At 44.5% G+C, this 22,479-nt stretch overlaps 2 protein-coding genes across 5 annotated transcripts in view; one reads left to right on the plus strand and one right to left on the minus strand.

Moving 5' to 3' along the window:
• The window catches only part of FAM131A (family with sequence similarity 131 member A), a 100,292-nt gene that overhangs the window by 35,506 nt on the left and 42,307 nt on the right, over positions 1-22,479 (plus strand). Inside the window, exon 2 of one of the 4 annotated variants that reach the window (XM_060682872.2) lies at positions 7,851-7,990. The exons of 1 other annotated variant lie outside the window; for it this stretch is intronic. In XM_060682872.2, coding sequence (XP_060538855.2) covers positions 7,851-7,990 — 140 coding nt within the window. Of the gene's footprint in view, positions 1-7,850; positions 7,991-19,103; positions 19,168-22,479 lie in introns of those variants that run through there. 2 more of the 4 variants (XM_034442003.3, XM_087872475.1) reach the window with 2 other exon arrangements.
• On the minus strand, positions 17,772-18,772 carry LOC148113029 (uncharacterized). The gene is made up of 2 exons (XM_087872172.1): positions 18,736-18,772; positions 17,772-18,650 (listed from the first exon to the last, which is right to left on the minus strand). Exons 1-2 carry the CDS (start codon positions 18,770-18,772, stop codon positions 17,833-17,835), a joined length of 855 nt encoding a protein of 284 aa, XP_087728298.1. The 3' UTR covers positions 17,772-17,832.

Genomic DNA, 22,479 nt, shown 5'->3' on the forward strand with positions numbered 1-22,479 from the left:
ATTCACTCCCCTTTATCATATGCATCCAGAACAAATGTATATTTTGGGGTTCCTTTGGTGCTTTCTGGGCTCAGTTGTTTTCTCGTAGACGTTTTATTACCTGACTAGGTAACATCCCAGGGCTGGGTCTGGTAGCTACAAATATTTCCCTCTATTGGTACTGAGAGGATATTCTTGAATGCATGTCTTCCACTTCACCGCAGGAGTTTGCTCGTTGCAAGGTCTCCTCTATGGATTATGTTTTTGGCATATTACTATGTAGCTTCCTTGGCTTTTATTAATTCATACATTGTTTGAGCTGTCGGGCTGTTTTCAGGAATTCAGGCCGGCGGAAAACTCTCTGCTGAGTTAGCAGTTTATGTGAAATAGCTATTCTGTGCTTTGTTTTTTTTGTTGTGGTTCAGGCGCTAAGCAGGGGTGGGCTTCAAAATTTTTAGCAAGGGGTTCTCTGCCCAGGTGCTGGGTGGGCGTGGCCATGGTGGGCATGGTCTAGTCAGCCTCCTGTACCACGGTGGGGGGGTGATTTGCCCTCCCCGGGCTCCAGAGGCTTTCCTAGAGCCTCTGGGAGGGTGAAAACAGCAGGCTTCGGAGGCCCTCTGTAGGCCGGAAATGGCCCGTTTCCAGCCTTCCCAGACTTCCGGTAGGCCCATTTTTCACCCTCCCTGAGCCTCCGTGCGTGCCCGGCACTTACCTGCATCTAAAATGGGCCGCATGGGGCAGGGGTGAAATCCAACAGGTTCTGACAGGTTCTGGAGAACCGGTAGCAGAAATTTTGAGCAGTTTGGAGAACCGGTAGTGGAAATTTTGAGTAGTTTGGAGAATCGGCAAATACCACCTCTGGCTGGCCCCAGAGTGGGGTGGGAATGGAGATTTTGCAATATCCTTCCCCGAGGAGTGAGGTGGGAATGGAGATTTTGCAGTATCCTTCCCCTGCCATGCCCACCAAGCCACACCATGCCCACCATGGCACGCCCACAGAACCAGTAGTAAAATAATTTGGATTTCACCACTGGCAATGGGGACTCCTGGGAGGGGAGGGATGGGGTGGGCGTGGCCAGCCAGGAGTGGGATTTGGGAGTTCTCCGAACTGCACAGAATCTTAGCTAGAGGTTCTCCCGAACCCCTGTGAACCCCCAGCAGCCGACCCCTGGCGCTAAGTCATGTCTGACTCTTTCCGACCCCATGGCAGGCCCCCTCTGTCCTCCATTGTATCCCGGAATTTGCTAAAATTCATGTTCGTTGCATCGATGACACTATCTAACCATCTCATCCTCTGCTGTCCCTTTCTCCTTTTGCTTTCGATCCTTCCCAACATCAGGATCTTTCCCAGTCAGTCCTCTCTTCTCATTGGGTGGCCAAAGGGTTTGATCTTCAACTTTTTTTTTTTTAATAAAATAATTTTTATTGAGTATTTTACATTTTAAAACCAAACACACAATAGCAAACGAAATCAAGAGACAAAAACAAAAAACAAAAACACACGTACACCAGACGTTAAAATACAATACTAATAACAGATATATACAATTTTACAACTTTCTGCATCGACTTTTGTCTTTACTCTTAGCTTTTATCCTCCCGCTCCTTCTCTTTATTTTTAAATATTCATAATTAACTGTTTTGTTAGCAGGATCATTATTTACATTTATATCCAGTATGTTAATATCTAATTTCACTTTATATTCTTATTTCTTAATTTGATTTCTGTTTTCCAACCATGTATAAAACCTATTCCACACTTTATAATAATCCGAGTCTTCTCTTTCTTTGATCTCCATCGTTAATTTATCCATTTCGGTGCATTCGAGGATTTTCTTTATTATTGTTTCTTCCGATGGTGTATTGGTCAACTTCCACATTTGCGCTAGAGTAATTCTGGCTGCCGTTAGAATATGCAATATAATATAATAGAGACTTTTTTTCCATTTTTTTATCAATCATTCCTAGGGGGAACATCTCTGGTTTAAAATCTATCTTTTGGAGTGTAATCTCTTCCAACCACCCTTTAATTTTATACCAAAATTTCCTCACCTTAGGGCACATCCACCACATGTGGTAGTATGTCCCTAGTTTGTGACCACATCTCCAACACTGGGGTGATAAATTGGTTAATATTAGCCTGTCAAGGATGAAACTTTGGCAGCTATGTGCCTCTTTGTTTCAACTTGCTATTAGAGTAAGAGGGGGGGAGGTGTTGCTTCACAAATGGGTTAGATCAGAGTTCGCCAACCTTTTTGGGTTGGTGGCCCGGGGGCGGGGGGAGAGGGGCAGGTGCCTTTATGCATACATGCACCAGGGCTGGTATGCACTTACCTTTGTTACCAGTTTTCAAACGTGAGTATGTGTGCGTGCGCAGAGTGCCTTCCATAGAGCATTAAAAACTTGCATTAATGAGACCAGTGGTGGGTTTCAAAATTTTTTACTACTGGTTCTGTGAACGTGGCTTAGTGGGCATGGCATTGCTTCATGGGCGTGGCTTGGTGGGCGTGGCAGGGGAAGGATACGGCAAAGTCTCCATTCCCTCCTAATCAGCTGGGACTTAGGAGGAAGAGAATAGATGAGGGTGGGGCCAATCAGCATTTTTACTAGCGGTTCTCCGAACTACTCAAAATTTCCACTACCGGTTCTCCAGAACTGGTCAGAACCTGCTGAAACCGACTTCTGAATGGGACATGATGACATCCGGGCAGGTGGGCGGAGCCTCCCGCAGCTGCCGCTACCAGTTCACCTGAACCAGATAGAACCGGCTGAATACCACCACTGGCATGCGCATGTGTGAATGGGGCCATGCCTGCATGTGAACAGGACCATGCGTGGTACACAATGGGGCCACAAGCGGGCATGCGTCACTACCGCAAGTGTGGTGTATGTGCATACGCACACACACACACACACACACACGTGCACTGGTCAGTCACTCATGCAGCCCGGTAGCCAACAGGCCACGGCCCGGTATGGGCTGTAGCCCACAGGTTGGCGACTCCTGGGTTAGACGGAGAAACGAAACTTCTAAATGGGTTAGACAGAGAAACGAAACTTCTAGGATTCTGCTGAAGGCCGTGGGAGCCTGAAATCTGTTCAAGGACATCATAACAGGTGTGGAGTTGAAGCGGATGGTTCCCATAACTAAGAGAACTTGTTTACATAGAATAAGTGAGATGTTGGGAGTTTGGGCTTGGAAAAGTATTGTTTTGTTCTATGGACTGGGGTTTGGGAACCTCAGAGTTAGTTTTGCCTCGACATTACCATGCTGCATACTCAATAAACGGTAAGATTTTCGGAAACGAAATGATCCTGGGCTTTTATTTGGATTCATGAGCTGGATGTTGAGACTCTGTCCTTCCCAAGGACAGTCTGGGTTAAGGTTGGTTTCCTTTAGGTTCTGTGCTTTGTGGGGCATGCTTAATTCTCACTTTGATCCGATTGGAGAGGCTCTGGATCTCTCCTCTGCCTTCAGGTTGTCTGTGAGCTCAGCTGCGCTCATAACAATTTCGTATTAATGGCTGGAGGTGTGGGGGGGGGAGGAATGCTTAAGAGAAAGAGCAGTTTAACTGCAAAGCAAAAGCTCTCTGCGTTCTCAAAATTAGCAGGTGCAGATCAAAAGTTACAGATCTCTCTTTGCCATTCTGGAGTTGCAGTGTAGGACATTAAAAAATAACAACAATGCTTCAAGGATTTATTCCATCTGTGGAGTCCTTAGTGTCCTCAGAGCTCGTTTCTTTGCTTACAGACATTTCGTTACCCATCTATGTAACCTCATCAGTGCTAGAGAGTGTGGAGTTTGCTCCTTGGTAACATCAAAATAAAAAAAAAAAAACCCTAACATCACTCAAAAGTCAACGGGGAAGCCAGATTCACTTAATAACCGCGTTGCTAACTTAACAACTGCAGTAATTCCCTTAGCAACTACAATAGTGGCCAGAAATTGTGGAAACCTTTTGGGAAAAGTGTATTTTCTAAAACTAGCTAATAACCCCACTTTTTCTTGGAGTAGCACATAAAATTATATATCAATGGAGAGATAATGTATTCAAGAATGCAATGCAACAACTTTTATGAAGGATTTGCTATTAGAATAGCAGTTACAGTACAAAGAAGGAAAGTGAAACACGTAGAAAAAAATGAGATATGCAAAAATCACCGTAGAAAGAACAAGATATACAAAAATTATCACCATGTCAGTTAATACTTAGTTGGGTAACCTTTAGCATGAATTACGGCCTTACCACGTCTTCCCATGAAGTGAACCAAGTCTTTTGGTTCTGCAGCTGTTATAATGTGAAACCAAGATTGAATGATGGCTTCTATTAACTGGGTTTTCAATTGGTTTAAGGACTGGGCTATTCCCAGGCCATTCCAGCAGTGGAATAGGATTATCTTGAAACTCAAAAAAAAAAAAAAAAAGTGGTGCTATTAGCCATCAAATCGCAAAAATAAACTTTTCCCAAAACATTTCCACAATTTTGACCACTACTGTATGGTGAGAAAGGTTGTAAAACGAGGCAAAACTCACGTCACGAGTGTCTCGCTCAGCAACCGTCGAGGGCTCCATTGTGGATGGATATCGGAGCATTCTCGGATATCCTGTGCTACACTTTGTGACTAAAGTGTATTTCCATTAAATTGCATTTCCATTAAATGCAAGAACAGCACTCTCCATCCATGCACACTTCGCAAAAAGCCTTCTTCTCTTTTGAAATGATTTCTTAGGCTGGAGGTAAACCGCTGAGGGCAAAACCAAACAAATAAACAAACCAGAACACAACTCTCTGACCGCTATTTTGCCAATTACCCACCTGAGCCACAATTCAGCTGGAGGCAACCTTGTGGCAGCTATCTTTAGAAAGCTTCCCGAAAACGTTGACTGCCCAGATCCAATTCTTTGAATCTGGGATAGTCAGAAGGAAGGTTTTCACACTCAGGCAAAGCGTACAACAGTGTACAGGTAGCTTTCAACGAACAACAGGTTGCTTAGTGATCATTCAAAGTTACAATGGCACCAGAGGTTCAGCAGGTTCTGACCAGTTCTGGCGAACCGGTAGCGAAAGGTTTGAGGTAGTTCGGAGAACCGGTAGTAAAAATTCTGACTGGCCCTGCCCCCATCTATTCTCTGCCTCCCGAGTCCCAGCTGATCAGGAGGAAATGGGGATTTTGTAGTATCCTTCCCCTGGATTGGGGAGGTAATGGAGATTTTACAGTATCCTTCCCCTGGAGTGGGGAGGTAATGGAGATTTTGCAGTATCCTTCCCCTGGAGTGGGGAGGTAATGGAGATTTTACAGTATCCTTCCCCTGGAGCGGGGTGGGAATGGAGATTTTACAGTATTCTTCTCCTGCCACGCCTATTTAGCCACGCCCACCAAGCCATGCCATGCCCACCAAGCCACGCCCACCAAGTCACACCCACAGAACCGGTAGTAAAAAATATTTGAAACCCGCCATTGAACGGCACTGAAAAAAAGCGACTTCGGGCCATTTTTCACACTTATGACCATTGAAGTTTCCCCATGGCCACCTTATTTGCATTTGGATGCTTGACAACTGACTCACATTTATGACAGTTGCAGTGTCCCGGGCAGAGGTGGGCTTCATATAATTTAACAGCAGGTTCACCCAGAATCGAATATGTCAGTGCGTGTGCCTTGCACACATGTGCACTGTGTCAAAAACACGGCGATTGTATAAGACGGGATAGGGCTGTGACGAGGGTGCAGGCCCAGCCACTGGCCGTAACTACCGGTTTGCTCAAACCATTCCGAACCGGCTGAATCCCATCCCTGACAAGCCAAGTCCATGGGGAAACCAGTTTCACTTAACAGCCGTGTTACTAATTGAAACAACTGCGGTGATTCTCTTCACAAATGTGGCAAGGAAAGCGGTCAACTCACTTCACCAAATTTCTCACTTGGCAACATAAACAGTTGGGCTCAACTGTGGTCGTACGTTGAAAACTATCCTTTACAACAGAGTCTCCATCAGTAGTCTCTTCTTAAAAACTTCCAGTGTTGGAGCATTCACAACTTCTGAAGGCAAATCGTTCCACTGATTAATTGTTCTCACTGTCAGGAAATTTCTCCTTAATTCTAGGTTGGTTCTCTCTTTGATAAACTTCCCTCCGTTACTTCTTGTCCTGCCTTCAGGTGCTTTAGAGCAGGGGTCTCCAGCCTTGGCAACTTTAAGACTTGTGGACTTCAACTCCCAGAATTCTGGGAGTTGAAGTCCACAAGTCTTAAAGTTGCCAAGGTTGGAGACCCCTGCTTTAAAGTAGACATGTTAGCTTATCTGTGATAGGAATCTAGTAAAGAAAGAAATACATTGCAGGTAGAACTTATCTTACAACCATTCATTTGGCAGCCCTTCAAATTTACGACAACCTGAAGAAAGTTACTTACAAGCAGTTCAGACACTTGCAAGCTTTGAGGAAATCAGGAAGTGAGGCCTAATTTGGCTAGTTGCATGGAGTGGGGTGGGGTTAATCCTAGGACAGGATTTTTCCAACCTTGGCAACTTTATGATGGGTGTCCCAAAGGTGTTTTTTTCCCCAAGTGGACTTTCTCGTTATTCACTGAAGACGTTTCGCTTCTCATCCAGGAAGCTTCTTCAGCTCAGAAGAAGAGCCGAAGAAGCTTCTTGGATGAGAAGCGAAACATCTTCAAGGAAAAAACCAGAAAGTCCAGTTGCCCCTTGAAAAAAAAAAGCACCTGTTAAGGATATTCTTGGCTCATAACCGATGTTGTAGGATATTGAGCAGAGTACCCTTTGAGTAAACACATGAAAAGCGACTGGGAGTGGTTGTGAATAATCACAGTCAACATACAAACACACTGAGTTGTTGTAGTCTTTTACTTTTTGAAAAAGTAAAGCAAAGTCCAAAAACAATCCAAGTCATACACAGATAAGACGAGAGGTAAAAAATCAATCCAGGGATATTTCAAGTACAAAGTCTTCTTACCAGTTGTAGTCATACACAATAAAACAGTTCTTCTTGAGTTTCAGAACAGGAACAAGTTCAATATTTATTTATTTATTTATTGGTTCGATTTATATGCCGCCCTTCTCCGGAGACTCAGGGCGGCTTACAATGCATTAAGAAATAGCCTTCATACTTTTGTATATACCTGCTTAGTAGGGCTTTTGCCCCCCCCCCACAAGCGGTGTTCTTTTTTTTTTATACAAAGTCAGCTTATTGCCCCCACAATCTGGGTCCTCATTTTACCTACCTTGGAAGGATGGAAGGCTGAGTCAACCTTGAGCCTGGTGAGATTTGAACTTGCAGTAATTGCAGGCAGCGGGTGCTACTTGACAGCACTTTAGTCTGCTGCACCACCAAGGCTCTTTTCAAAACATTCAATAAATAGTGGAAAGCAACATGTAGCTATGTTCAAACAGTGATCATGCAGAGAGATCAGGTAGAGAGTTACAGCAAATAAGCAGGTAAAATGGTGTAGTATCCACACAAGCCATGATCCTGACTTCCCTTAAGTACATTGGCTACAGAGCTTAGCCAATCAGGATACAGGATGATGCAATACAGTCTTAAAGCAATATACTACCTTTCTGACTGCAAACATACATTGTTGGTTTATATATTGCCTGACCAACTAGGTAGACAAATAACCATTTCCTAACAGCACCTTTGGGACAACTGTGATCTGGATGACTTGAGAATCTCCATAGACGTTGAAGAACGGTGGACCTCAACTCCCAGAATGCCCCAGACAGCCATTCTGGGAGTTGAAGTCCACCTGCCTTAAAGTTGCCAAGGTTGAGAAATACGACTTTAGGGGATTGCTCTCTGTCTCCTTCTTGTGGCGCCCCCGAGGTTGACCTCACTCTCTGCTCTCCCCTGCAGTGGCTGTGGACAATACGTTGCACGTGGAGTGGAACGAGGCGAAATCCCTGCCTGCCCTCTCATCTTTGGGCCACACTCGGACCTCACTGGTGCGCAGGTTGGTTCGTCAGAGCTCTGTGGACAGCCAGGACTTTCTTGAGGTGCCTGTTTTAATTGCTCTCTTTCTAGGCCCACTGGTTATTTTATTTTATTTTTTTTTGCCTGGGGTGCCACGAGTACGGTGATTCAACCAGGGGGTATTTTTTATAGAAGCAACGAATCCTAGCGTTGGAAGGGGCCACGAAGGTCTCATCTAGTAGTCCAACCCCTGCTCAGGGCAGGGGTCCAAGTTGAAGGTGCCTCAACAGAGGGCTCTCAGCTTGAATGTCTCCATCCAAGGGAGCTCACCAGCTTTCTTGGTGGGCTTTCTACCGTCCTGTTGGTCTTGGTCCCTGGTTAATTGTCCTCACTGTTAAGAAGTTTCTCCTCAATTCCAGGTTGCTTCTCTCCTTGGTTAGTTTCCATCCATTGTTTCTCTGGTGTTTTGGAAAATAAGTTGATCCCTTCTTCTTTGCGGGAACCCCTCAGATCCTGGAAGACTGCTATCATGTCATCCCTGGTCCTTCTTTTCTCTAGCCTGGCAATACCCAATTCCTGCATCCGTTCTTCATATATTTTAGTCTCCAAGCCTTTAATCATCTTAGTTGCTCTTCTTTGAACTTTTCTTGCTTTCTGGTGCTTTGGAGAATAATTTGACCCCCTCTTCTTTGTGGCAGCACTTCAAATATTGGAATACTGCTATCATGTCACCCACTAATCCTTCTGTTTGAGAAAGTTGCATAACGTTCTCAGAGACTCTTCCCATCCTGCTTACGATCTTTTTGGACTGTTGCCTTCTGGCAGAAGATACAGAACAACTAAAACTTGGACCACACGTTTTCTGAATAGTTTTTATCCCAGAGCTATAATTGCACTCAACAATGAACTAAAGAGCCACCATCAGTGAGCTGTTGGACAATATTACTTGGTCTGTTGTGTGGATGTTTGGGTGGTTTAGGGGTGGGGAAAATGTGTGGTGGGTGGGAGTGTGTTTGGGGATTGTTATGTGTGTTGGACCTGCTCTTTGGGTGTTAAGTGAATTTCGTTGTATGGGTATACTGTGTATACACGTACAATGACAATAAAGTTATTTACTTATTTATTTATTTTATTTATTTTTCGCTAGACTGGCCAAACCCAAATCCTGCTACTGTTCTTCATAGGATTTAGTCCCCAAGCCTTTCATCATCTTAGTTGCTCTTCTTTGCACTTTTTCCAAAGTCTCAACATCTTTTTTTATAACGCGGGGACCAAAACTGGATGCAAGCAGGGTGTCAACTTGCAAAGCTTTCAAGTTGCCATGAGCAGGAGGGAGGGAGAACTGAAGTGAATTCCATACATTCTTTCTGACCGCAATCAGAAGGAGGGTGTTAGGTTTCATAGCCAGCCAAAGTGGTTAACTGGAGAATGTGATTTATGACATGGCCAGAGAGGAGGGGAGAGACAGGGTCATAGGGGAACGTAAATCTACATAGGATCAGTCCTAACTGCATCCGAGTATTGCCGGAATGTTGCTCCTAATAAATGGCTATATTTCCTTTGAAGTTTGGATCATGGCTCATGAATTAATTAGGGCATCTTTCGGAAACTTGACACAGGGCCTTGGTCACTAAACGAGTGGTTGTAAGTCAAGGACTTCCTGTATATCACGGGTTTCAAACTCACCGCGTCATGTTGCTGTCACGTGACGTATCGCGGCATTTTTTTCCCTTTGTGGAGCTGGGGCGGGCATGGCTTGTGCGTGACACATCTGGCTCTTGGGCCGCCATTTTGACACCTCTGCTGTATATGGACGTGTGTGTGTGTGTGTATGTGTATGTGTAATTAGGGTGAAAAGTAGTCCATGTTTGCATTCCCGCAGCAATTCCTTCAGGATTCAGATTTAGTATGAATATATTATCCCATACAGCCGTGATGGCGAACCTATGGCACGCGTGCCACAGGTGGCACACGGAGCCATATCTGTGGGCACGCGAGCATTGCTCTACCTCAGCTCCAGCATGCAAGCATGCGCTGGCCAGCTGATTATCAGGCCTTCCGGTCCCACCGGAAGTCGGGAAACGGGCCCTTTCCGGCCTCTGGAGGGCCTCTACAGGGGTGGGGAAGGCTGTTTTTGCCCTCCCCAGACTCCAAGAAAGCCTCTGGAGCCTGGGGAAGGCGAAAAATGGGCCTAGCGGGCCCACCTGGGGGAGTGCAGGGGGGTTGTGCTTGCATGTATGGGGGGAGGGGCACATTGAATTATGGGTATGGACACACACACACACACAACCCCTCCACACTCCCCCCGCTTTTGGCACGCAACGGCAAAAAGGTTAGCCATCACCGACCTATAAGGTCCCTCCCAACTCTGTTAATCTGTTACACAGACCAATCTGTTCTGTGACATACTGTAATTCTGCACCTTGGGGGCGCAGCAGACTAGAGCACTGTTAAGTAACACCAGCTGCCTGCAATTACTGCGAGTTCAAATCTCACCAGGCTCAGGGTTGACTCAGCCTTCCATCCTTCCGAGGTAGGTAAAATGAGGACCCGGATTGTGGGGGCAATAAGCTGACTTTGTATAAAAAAAGAACACCGCTTTGGGGGGGGGGGCTGAAAGCCCTACTAAGCAGGTATATACAAAAGTATGAAGGCTATTGCTTAACGCATTGTAAGCCGCCCTGAGTCTCCGGAGAAGGGCGGCATATAAATTGAACCAATAATAAATAAATAAATAAATTCCAGCCTGGGTATCTGTAGGGTTAGGTCAAAAAAAAGATAATTCAAAATGGTAGCCAAGATGGCACCTCTGGTTCTCCACCCTTTATTAATGGGCCTCACACATATATAAACAAGCACAATTTCAAGTGCATTTTCACCATCTTGACTTTTCTGACTGCAGTTTCTTCAGGAATCCGAGTTTCCCTAACAGATCTGCTTCTTTATCCTCACCATATCGGATTAGATATTTCTTGCTGGTTGGAGATGCCATGATGGAGGACAATATTAGGGGACTGGAGTCCAAAACATATGAAGAACATATGAAGAACATATAAAGAACAGAGCATGTCTACTTTAATGAAAAGAAAGACTAGGGGTGACATGATAGCAGTGTTCGAATATTTGAAGGGTTACCACAAAAAAGAGGGGGACGACCTATTCTCCAAAGCCCCTGAAGGCAGGACAAGAAGCAACAGATGGAAACTATTCAAGGAGACAACCAACTTAGAATTAAGGAGTAATTTCCTGGCAGTTAGAACAATTAATCAGTGGAACGACTTGCCACCAGAAGTTATGGATGTTCCAGCACTGGGGGTTTTTAAGAAGAGATTGGACAAGCATCTGTCTGAAATAGTATAGGACAGTGACGGCTAACCTTTTTGCTGTTGCGTGCCAAACGTGGGGAAGAGCGCAGGGAGGTCGCCCACGTGTGTGCGCACATGCATAATTCAATGCCCCCCGCACATGCGTGTGCGTGTCCTCTCCGCTTTTGACACGCGATGGCATGGTGGGCCTGGTAGGCCCGTTTTTCACCCTCCCCAGGCTCCAGAGGCTTTCTAGGAGCCTGGGGAGGGTGAAAACAGCCTTCCCCACCACCCCCAGAGGCCCTCCGGAGGCTGGAAACAGCCCATTTCCCAACTTCCGGTGAGACCGGAAGGCCCAAAAATCAACTGGCCGGTGCACATATGCGCGCTGGAGCTGAGCTACGGCAATGCTCGTGTGCCCACTGATATGGCTCCATGTGCCATCTGTGGCACCCGTGCCATAGGTTTGTCATCACGGGTATAGGGTTTCCTGCCTAAGCAGAGGGTTGGACTAGAAGACCTCCAAGGTCCCTTCCAACTCTGTTATTCTGTTAATATGTCTGCTGAAGACTTTCATTTTATTTTATTCCTTTTATTTGGAGGGCCGACGGTGCAGCTGTGGTGAGCCCAGGGCATTTTAGGGGAAGGAAAGCCAGCTATGGAACCCAGCCAGATGTCAGAAAAGATCTTCATTCCAGATGTTCTGTTTTCTCCAGAAACCACCCAATGCCTGATATTAACAACTTGGTTTTTTTGCTGCCCCTGAAGATGCTGTCTTTCAAATCCTGGGATTAATTCAATTACCCCACTCCGGGTGGTCTCTGCTCTTGGCACTCAAAAGGAAATAGCTAATAAATCGAAATAGTAGCTTTTTTGTTTTTTTACTTGGTCTGGCTGGAATTACGGCATTTCCAAGAGGTTACAATCACACGGCTCATGGTGAGATGGGGTGTCACGGTGTGACGGCTCACGGTGTGATGCCGCGGCTCAGTGGCTAAGACGCTGAGCTTGTCGATCGAAAGGTCGGCAGTTCAGCGGTTCGAATCCCTAGTGCCGCCTAACGGGGTGAGCTCCCGTTACTTGTCCCAGCTTCTGCCAACCGAGCAGTTCGAAAGCACGTTAAAAATGCAAGTGGAAAAATAGGGACCACCTTTGGTGGGAAGGTAACAACGTTCCGTGCGCCTTTGGCGTTGAGTCATGCCGGCCACGTGACCACGGAGACGTCTTCGGAAAGTGCTGGCTCTTCGGCTTTGAAATGGAGATGAGCAGCGCCCCCTAGAGTCGGGAACAACTAGCACATATGTGCGAGGGGAACCTTTACCTTTTACAATCACACGGCAGCCAGGGAGCCCAGCAGGTTGCCAACTAACCAAAGAAACCACTGGTTGACCTGTTCCTCTGCTGTTTGCATCTGTTGGGCCTTTGAAACTAGCAGGTGGCATTTCACTTGGCGCTGGAAGCAGGCATGAACATCTGCTCCCCTTAAAGCGGAGGAGAGGGAGAGATTTATTCAGTGATCATTTCGCTGCCAACTTCTTGAATTTCTAATTTTTGAGCCATATGGTCAAATTTAGCTGTGATTTGTCGTTCTCCAAACTTCGTGTTGTGATTCTCCCACGTCACAACCAGGCATATTTGAGAAAAGCCGGTCACTCTGCTGAACGACTAATTCCCACAACACTGTCAAACTATTTACGAAGACTGTATTACTAATCATCTTCTCATCCTTCCTATTACCTATCACCTCCAGTGCGGGGTTGGACCGGTTCGGGTGAATTGGTAGTTGCGACTGGCTCATCCACCCATCCGGGCGCAATCCCGTCCTATATCGCTGTGTTTTTGACACCGCGTGCCTGTGCGGAAGGTGCACATGAGCGAATTGCCGTGTTTTGTGATTCCGCATGTATGTGCGGATGGCGCACCCGTGCTCACCTTTAAGGTTGCTGTGTGAACCGGTTGTTACAGCATGTGACATCTGCTTCTGATCGCCTCCCATTTATGACTATAACCTTGTGGCTTGTGGCATATAAATCAAATTAAAGATTAAAGATAAAGATATTGTTTTATTTAGTTTCCTAGTATGATTTGATTGCTTATTAGTACCCTATGAGTATCACTAAGGGTTGCATCTTATGATTTTTGATGAATATATTTTATTTTTTCTTTATGTACACTGAGAGCATATACACCAAAGACAAACTCCTTGTGTGTCTAATCACGCTTGGCCAATAAAGAATTCTATTCTATTCTATTCTATTCTATTCTATTCTATTCTATTCTATTCTATTCTATTCTACTTTACTCTATTCTACTGTATCTATTCTACTCTACTCTATTCTATTCTATTCTACTTTACTCTACTCTACTCTACTCTACTCTACTCTACTCTACTTTGCTCTACTGTAACTATTTTATTCTACTCTTATCTATTCTATTCTATTCTATTCTATTCTACTCTACTCTACTCTATCTATTCTATTCTATTCTATTCTATTCTACTCTACTCTACTCTACTCTACTCTATTCTACTTTACTCTACTCTACTGTATTTATTCTATTTACTCTATCTATTCTATTCTATTCTATTCTATTCTATTCTATTCTATTCTATTCTACTCTAATCTACTCTACTCTACTCTACTCTACTCTACTCTACTCTACTCTACTCTATTCTATTCTATTCTATTCTATTCTATTCTATTCTATTCTATTCTACTTTACTCTATTCTACTGTATCTATTCTACTCTACTCTATTCTATTCTATTCTACTTTACTCTACTCTACTCTACTCTACTCTACTCTACTCTACTTTGCTCTACTGTAACTATTTTATTCTACTCTTATCTATTCTATTCTATTCTATTCTATTCTACTCTACTCTACTCTATCTATTCTATTCTATTCTATTCTATTCTACTCTAATCTACTCTACTCTACTCTACTCTACTCTACTCTACTCTACTCTACTCTATTCTATTCTATTCTATTCTATTCTATTCTATTCTATTCTATTCTATTCTATTCTAAAGAAGTGCACTAAGGTAGGTCTCAACTTACAAACACAGTTGGAAGCAGAATTTTTGTTGCTAAGCAAAGCAGTTGTGAAGTCAGTCGCGCCTGCCAATATGATTGTTCTTTGGCCACCGTCCTTAAGCAAATCACTCCAGTTCTTAAACCAATCATGCAGTCATTAATTAACCCCTCTCCCCATAAATTTTGCTTGTGGGAAGTGGCTAGGAAGGTCACAAACGGTGATCGCATGAATCCGGACGCTGCAATTGTCGTAAATACACACCGATTGCCAAGGGCCAGAATTTTGATCCTGTGACCATGAGGATGCTGCAATTGTCATAAGTATGAGGATTGGGTGTGATTTTTTTGGGTGCCATTGTAACTATGAGCAGTTGCTAAACAAACATTTTTAAGTTGAACACTAGCTAAAAACATTCTGTTCATTACAGGTAGTCCTCAACTTCGTTGAGGGACTGTTTAAAGTTACAACGACCCTGAAAAAAGTGACTTATAACCATGTTTCACATTTACGGCCGTTCCGGCATCCCCATGGTCATCTGATCAAAATCTGGATGCTTGGCAACTGCCTCCTATTTATGACGGTTGCAGCGTACCCAGGGTCATGGAATCACCTTTTGTGACCTTCTGACAAGCAAAGTTAATGGGGAAGACGGATTCACTTAACAACTATTGCTAATTTAAAAACTGGTTGCAATATCCCAAGTGTGGCCTTTACCAAGGCATTTGTTATGGCCTGTTGGCTGCCGGCCTCTCTAACAGCGGAATCAGAGGTGTGGGAGTCAGGGTCAGCATCAAGGTAACCTGAGAGCTCCGAGGGGGAAGAGGGAATGGAGCTGTCAGAGAGAGAGAGACAGACAGACAGACAGACAGACAGACAGACAGAGGTGGAACCTGGGCTGTCCGTCAGCTCTCCGATGGAGAGTCAACAGCCCCCAGATCTGGAGATGGCTGATGAGGAATAGGAGAAACAGCTGGGTCCAGTGCCTGATGCACAGATGCGCATCCTCTGCTACCATTTGTCAGATATATATTGATGGTCGTGCTCATTTGGTTCTATGAGGAAGTTATTTGGTCAATACAGCTTCAGGTTCAAAAAGTTGTTTTATTATTTACAAAATATATACATGCATACAATAATGAACAGGGCGTCCTGTTGCACCTTTTACCCTAACTGTATGACTCAGATGTTGAGAGGAGAGATAAGTTCACGTGTTGTCTTGCTGAGAGATAGATGAGAGAGAGAAAAAAAACAGGAAAGATGTCCAAGTGGTTTCTGGGTAAGAGTCCAATAAGAGAGTTCATTGGCTGATATAGTCACATGTGATGTCTGAAAAGACTTAACCCCTTCTAGTCTCTGGTACATCATATGCAGGCAATATTCTGACACAGAAGGCAGAGGAGAGGAGAGCAGTGGAAATCTGTGGGCCGGTCCTTGGGACGCAAGAGCCACCGCTGCTAGCGAAGCTCCACCCTAGCTCTGGGGATAAAAGGCAGGGGGCGGAGACGAATAGATGTGGCAGACAACTATTCATCTTCCGGCCGGATGGACTTGTTAGCCTGCGATGAGAGAGAAACTTTTTGCCGGGGCTGCTGGCGCTCCTAATAAAGGAATCTTTGAGTTCACTTCAGAGGGTCTGTCGTGTTTGGGGAGCTGGGTCAGAACCAGGGGTAGGCTCTACTTAACTTTACTATCAGTTCACAACAGGGCCGCGCGTGGCCCCGTTGCGAACCGGTAGTAAAGGTAAGTAGAGCCCACCCCTACTTACGGCATGCATTTTCCGTGCGCGGCGAACGGATGGTAAAATTATGTGAAACCCACTTCTCACAGAGGAGCAGAATAGGTATGGACAAATGTAGGACAAGCCCGAGAATTCCAACGAGTTGGAAATCCTACTCAGCACTTAAAAGCTTTTGGTTTTACACCCCCACTCGCCCACCGGTACAAAACTGCATTTCCATGCTTTGCCCTGCAGCTTTATCTGTCATTTGCTGAGAATGACAGTTTCAATAAACTGGTAGGCCGAACCATTTCAGGCAGCGAAATAACTGAGAAGTAGATACCATGGGCGAATATATACAAAGCCCAGGTTCCTGTATCCACTGCCTTGACAAAAAAGGGGAAAAAAGCCAGCATGGGTGCAGTTTAGAAGCAATTATCACAAAGCTCTGATGCTTTTTCTTTTTCTTTTTCTTTTTCTTTTTCTTTTTCTTTTTCTTTTTCTTTTTCTTTCTTTCTCTCTCTCTCTCTCTCTCTCTCTCTCCTTCCTTCTTTCTTTCTTTCTTTCTTTCTTTTTAAAAAGACTTTTCAGGGAGTATAAGTGTTGGTTGTCATGTTTGAAGTTTTACAGGGTTTAATTAGGGCTCCCATTTTGAATATGTATAGAGTACGTACAGCAGTTCATTTAGTGTTCAAATAGAATAGACTAGAATAACAGAGTTGGAAGGGACCTTGGAGGTCTTCTAGTCGAACCCCCTGCTTAGGCAGGAAACCCTACACCACTTCAGACAAATGGTTAGCTAACATCTTCTTAAAAACTTCCAGTGTTGGAGCATTCACAACTTCTGGAGGCAAGTTGTTCCACTGATTCATTGTTCTAATTGTCAGGAAATTTCTCCTTAGTTCTAAATTGCTTCTCTCCTTGATTAGTTTTCACCCATTGCTTCTCCTGCCCTCAGGTGCTCTGGAGAATAGTTTGACTCCCTCTTCTTTGTGGCAGCCCCTGAGATAGTGGAACACTGCTACCATGTCTCCCCTAGTCCTTCTTTTCATTAAACTATACATACCCAGTTCCTGCAACTGTTCTTCATATGTTTTAGTCTCCAATCCCCTAATCACCTTCGTTGCTCTTCTCTGCACTCTTTCTAGAGTCTCCACATCTTTTATTACATCGTGGCGACCAAAACTGAATGCAATATTCCAAGTGTGGCCTTACCAAAGCATTATAAAGTGGTATTAACACTTCACGTAATCTTGATTCTATCCCTCCGTTTATGCAACCCAGAACTGTGTTGGCTTTTTTGGCAGCTGCTGCACACTGTGTGTGTGTGTAGTGGGTATATGTGATTTTTGTGTGTATACAGTTGTGGGTATATGTGATAGTGTGTGTGTTTAGTTGTGGGTATATGTGATTTTGTGTGTGTGTGTGTGTGTGTATAGTTGTGGGTATATGTGATTGTGTGTGTATGTGTATACATTATATACATACATATACACACACAGACACATGTGTGTGTGTGTGTGTGTGTGTGTGTATGTGTGTGTGTGTATCACAAGCCACAATGGTGTGTATGTGAATCACCCCCCTCTTTCTCCTCCCAGAGGTCCGTGCCAGAGCTGTCGCCATCTGAACTCTACCCTCTATTATTTTAAAAGAAAAGATACTTCGGTCAAGTGCCTTATTGAAGTAATGCCCACTGTGAATTGTGCGTTTTGTCCCCAGACGTTGATTGCATTCGCATGACACGCTTCATCTGATGATTAAATTAACCCATTTTCTGGCTTTGCACAATGCAAGGAACTGTAAGCTAATCAGACAGGCCAGGATCGCCGCACTATGTCAAAGGAAGATTTTAACTCTAACCCTGCTTAACCTGTAAAAGTGCATCTCATTTGGTCGCTCACCTGGTGGGAGCAGAGGTAGGCTGTGGAGAGATAGAAAGAGAGAATGAGAGAGAGAAAGAAATGAGAACAGGAATATGAAACAGAGACAATGAGAGAGATGGAATGGGAGAAATAGAGAAAGAATGAGAAAGAAAATATGAGGAAAATAAGAGGGAAAAAAGATAGACAGAACGAGGGAGAAAAAGAATAAGAGAGAATATGAGAAAATGGGAGAGAGAGAAAGAATGAGGGAGAGTGAATGAGTAAGATAGAAAGAGAGAGAGACAGAGAGAATGGGAGAAAGAGAAAAAAAAATAAGGGAGAATGAAAGAATGGGTGAGAAAGAGAGAATGGGAGAGAGAGAGAAAATAAGAGAGAGAGAGAGAGAGAAAATGGAAGAGAGAAAGAATAAAAAAGAACATGAGAGAGAGAATATGAGAGAGAAAGAGAAACTGGGGGAGAGAGAAAAAATAAGAGAGAGAATGAAAGAATGGGTGAGAAAGAGAGAATGGGAGGGAGAGAGAAAATAGAGAGAGAGAGAAAAAAACGGAAGAGAGAAAGAATAAAAAAGAACATGAGAGAGAGAATATGAGAGAAAGAGAAACTGGAGGAGAGAGAAAAAAGAGTGAGAGAAAGAGTGAGAAAGCAAGAAGGAGAGAGAGAAAGAAAGAAAGAATGAGAGAGACTGGGGGAGAGAGAAAAAAGAATGAGAGAAAGAGTGAGAAAGAGAGAAAAGGAGAGAGAAGGAGAGAGAGAGAAAGAAAGAATGAGAGAGAAAGAGAAAGAGAGAGAGAGCCTAGGAGCTGAAGTCCACCCATCTTAAAATTGTCGAGGTTGAAAAACAGTGCTCTAAGTCATGTTTCTAGTCTGCGATGCACAGAAGTTCACTTTGAGTTTTGAGCTCAGCTCTGCCATCAATGAGCATAAAGAACCGTTCCCCTACAGGTAGAAAACTAGCTGCTCAATGCAAGGCATCCCAGACACGCCTTCTTCCTGACAGGTTAGCTCTTTTTGTGAAAGGGAGGATGCTCCCACTATGGGAGGGGGGGGCACATGACACATTTAAGCAGCTGAGCTGCCCCCCCCCCACAACCCGTATGTTGTCGTCCCCTCCACTCTCAGAGTGCCTTTAAAGGCCTCGGTGTTATCACTCCTTCTATGCTGCACTGACGTCAGTAAAGAGCCCGGCCTGTATCCTGGGAGAAATCGGTCCGTGGTGACTGGTTGCCATGGAAATACACCTTGTTGCCAGCTACCAGCCCTGATCGGCTTCCGCAAAAGGCCCCCCGACTTCAAGCCAAGATGTGGGAAGGGGCCAAGGTAAGCTTGCCGGAGAAGGATCGGTGGAGAAGGGCCCCGTGACCCCTCTTTTCAAACACGGGGCAGGTGGAGAGAAAGGGGGTGCCCCCCCTATAGAGTGGTATCCATGAGGGATGCAGCTTTCTCTGTACCATCCGCATCCCCCACTTCCCAGGCTCGCTGTGGGGCAGGCAAGGGTTGGGTCTTCTTGGGGGACAAGCAGGAAGCTGGGTACTCTCTTTACTCTCTTTCCAGTTTTGCAAAGCCCCCCCCCCCCCAGAGAAAGAGGTAAGGAAAGAGGAAAGAAAATGTGTCCGGGGTGACTCTGTATGTAATGATTTTCATATTTATTTATTTTTTAATTTGATTTATATGCCGCCTTTCTCCGGAGACTCAGGGCAGCTTACAATGCGTTAAGCAATAGCCTTCATACTTTTGCATATTTATACAAAGTCAGCTTATTGCCCCACAACTGGGTCCTCAATTTACCTACCTTAGAAAGGATGGAAGGCTGAGTCAACCTTGAGCCTGGCGAGATTCGAACCTGCAGTAATTGCAGGCAGCTGGTCTTAATAACAGGGTGCTTTAGACCACTGTACTACCAAGGCTCTTTCTTCAGGCCTCTCCAATTGCAAATGATGACGGCTGCTGAGTTTATTTGCTCCACGTGTAAAGGCTACACATCCCTACCACACTTTGAAAATCAGATTTGGAGCCAGTGGCTGCAGCTACTCAATACACGCTAAGCTTGCTTTAAGGCTAACCTTGGATAGAAATTTTGGGGGTTCTTTTGGCAGACCAGGGGACGTGGTGGCTCAGTGGCTAAGACCGGTCGGCAATTCAGTGTTCGAATCCCTAGTGCCGCATAACAGGGTGAGCTCCCGTCACTTGTCTCAGCTTCTGCCAACCTAGCAGTTCGAAAGCACGTAAAAAAATGCAAGTAGAAAAATAGGGACCACCTTTGGTGGGAAGGAAACAGCGTTCCAGGCACCTTTGGCGTTGAGTTATGCCGGCCACATGACCACGGAGACGTCTTCGGACAGCGCTGGCTCTTCGGCTTTGAAACGGAGATGAGCACCGCCCCCTAGAGTTGGGAACGACTAGCATGTATGTGCGAGGGGAACCTTTACCTTTATCTTTTGGCAGACTGGCAGATTGTGTGAATCCAGCCTGTTGGGTTCCTTTTGTAGTTTAATGTGCTGTGCTAATCCCGCCATCCACCCCCCCAATAGCTTAAGTCAGTGATTAAATATGTTGCGCGAAAAGGACCCCTGTCTCTAACAGGGACTTGTAAAGACATTCCTTTAATTTATTTGCATTTCTTTTCGTTCCTGTCCATGTATTTCGCTGTGCCCTCAAAACCTTGTTGTTCCGCTAGGCTGGGCTATCAATGTAAAGATTTTAAATTGGTTTTAAACGTGGGATTTTAAATTTGGGGGTTTTATAATTGAGCCAATTATTTAATAATTTTAATTATTTTTAAATTTTGTTTGTCTTTGTGCTTTTAATCAGGCTGTACACCGCCCTGGTGTACAGGACGGTACAGAAATAAAATTATTATTATTATTATTATTATTATTATTATTATTATTATTATTATTACTACTATTATTATTATTATTATTATTATTATTATTATTAATTCAAACATGCCTAATACTCCTTCCCTCTTCCCCACTCCTCTCAACAACAGCCCTGCGAGGTGGATTGGTCTGAGAGACGGTCATTGGCCCAAAGTCACCCAGCCGGCTTTCATGCCTCAAGCACGACTAGAATTCACCGTCTCCTGGTTTCTAGGCTGGTGCCTAATAAATTGTGAGTTCTAGCGGGGCCATGAGGCATAAAAACTGGATGGATGATGTTTTTTGGCCAATCACCAAAAAAATTGGAATTCTAGGGCTGCCTGACTGAGCCATGAAAACTGCCTGGGTGATTTGGGCCAATCACCCGGTGATTGTGAGTTCTAGTCCTGCTTTAGACGCAAAAAACTTAAAATATGCTGGCTGTGAAAATCTGGGAGCTAAATCCACACATCTTAAAGATGTCAAAATTGTGAAACACTGTTGTAGGGCCGGTTTCTAGCCTGCTGTGCACAAAACAGCAATCTATAGCTTAGTTCTGAGCTCTGCCATCGCTGTATAAAGTGTATACAGTGAGTATAAAGAGCCATTTCCCATAGGTAAAAAACAATATAAGGGGTTCCAATCCCACTTATGCTAGCTTTCTTTGTGAAAAAGGTTTAAAAACATGGCTCTACCTATAATACGCGGGACGCAGTGGCTCAGTGGCTAAGACGCTGAGCTTGTCGATCGAAAGGTCGGCAGTTCAACGGTTCGAATCCCAAGAGCAGCGTAAAGGGGTGAGCTCCCATTATTTGTCCCAGCTTCTGCCAACCTAGCAGTTCGAAAGCACGTAAAAATGCAAGTAGAAAAATAGGGACCACCTTTGGTGGGAAGGGAACAGCGTTCCGTGCGCCTTTGGCGTTGAGTCATGCCGGCCACATGACCACGGAGACGTCTTCGGACAGCGCTGGCTCTTCGGCTTTGAAATGGAGATGAGCACCGCCCCCTAGAGTCGGGAACGACTAGCACATATGTGCAAGGGGAACCTTTACCTTTACCTGTAATACAACTGAGCTGGGGAATTCTGGGAGTTGAAGTCCACCCATCTGAAAACAGCCGAAGTTGAGAAAACCAACAATGTAGATGGTGGCATTTTGATCACCTCAGTAATAGCATTACCTCTTCCCTACCAGCACCGAGGTGAGGAATAGAAAGGAACATAATGTCTAATAACATTTCATTTCTTGCCCATTTACCATATGTTGCTATACCCAGAACTCCCTAACATTCTACGTCCGCATAAGTTTATTCTCTTTTATACCAGCAACTTAATACACTTTATGGCCTTGTAAAGAATTACTGAAACAATCAACAGACTAAAGGCACAGTTGGTATTTTTTCGCCGTCATAATTTATTTCCCCCCCACCGCCCCTCGGTTTTGAAATCCCTATAATATGAAGGTCAAGGCACAGGAGCTTTTGGAAAGCACAGTGATTAGCATCCAAGGAAAGAAATAGCCCAGAAGTAAATCAGAGAGAAAAAAAGGCTTTAAAAATTCAAAGTATGGACAAATAATTTATAAGGCCTGGAAGAACGGAAAGTCCCAAATTCTCCGTTATGTTCATAATATTTGTATATTCAGCCTGCTGGAAAGTAATGAACAGGTGCTTTGAAAGAAATCCTTTCCGAAATTTATAATCTGTCAGTTTCACAACTGAGAATTTGAGGCACAATTGTATTACAATCTTGACTTAAACGATGAAACGCCTC

Source organism: Pantherophis guttatus, chromosome 6 (assembly GCF_059756535.1).
Source record: "Pantherophis guttatus breed Tessera chromosome 6, ASM5975653v1, whole genome shotgun sequence".
Classification (NCBI taxonomy): Eukaryota; Metazoa; Chordata; class Lepidosauria; order Squamata; family Colubridae; genus Pantherophis; species Pantherophis guttatus.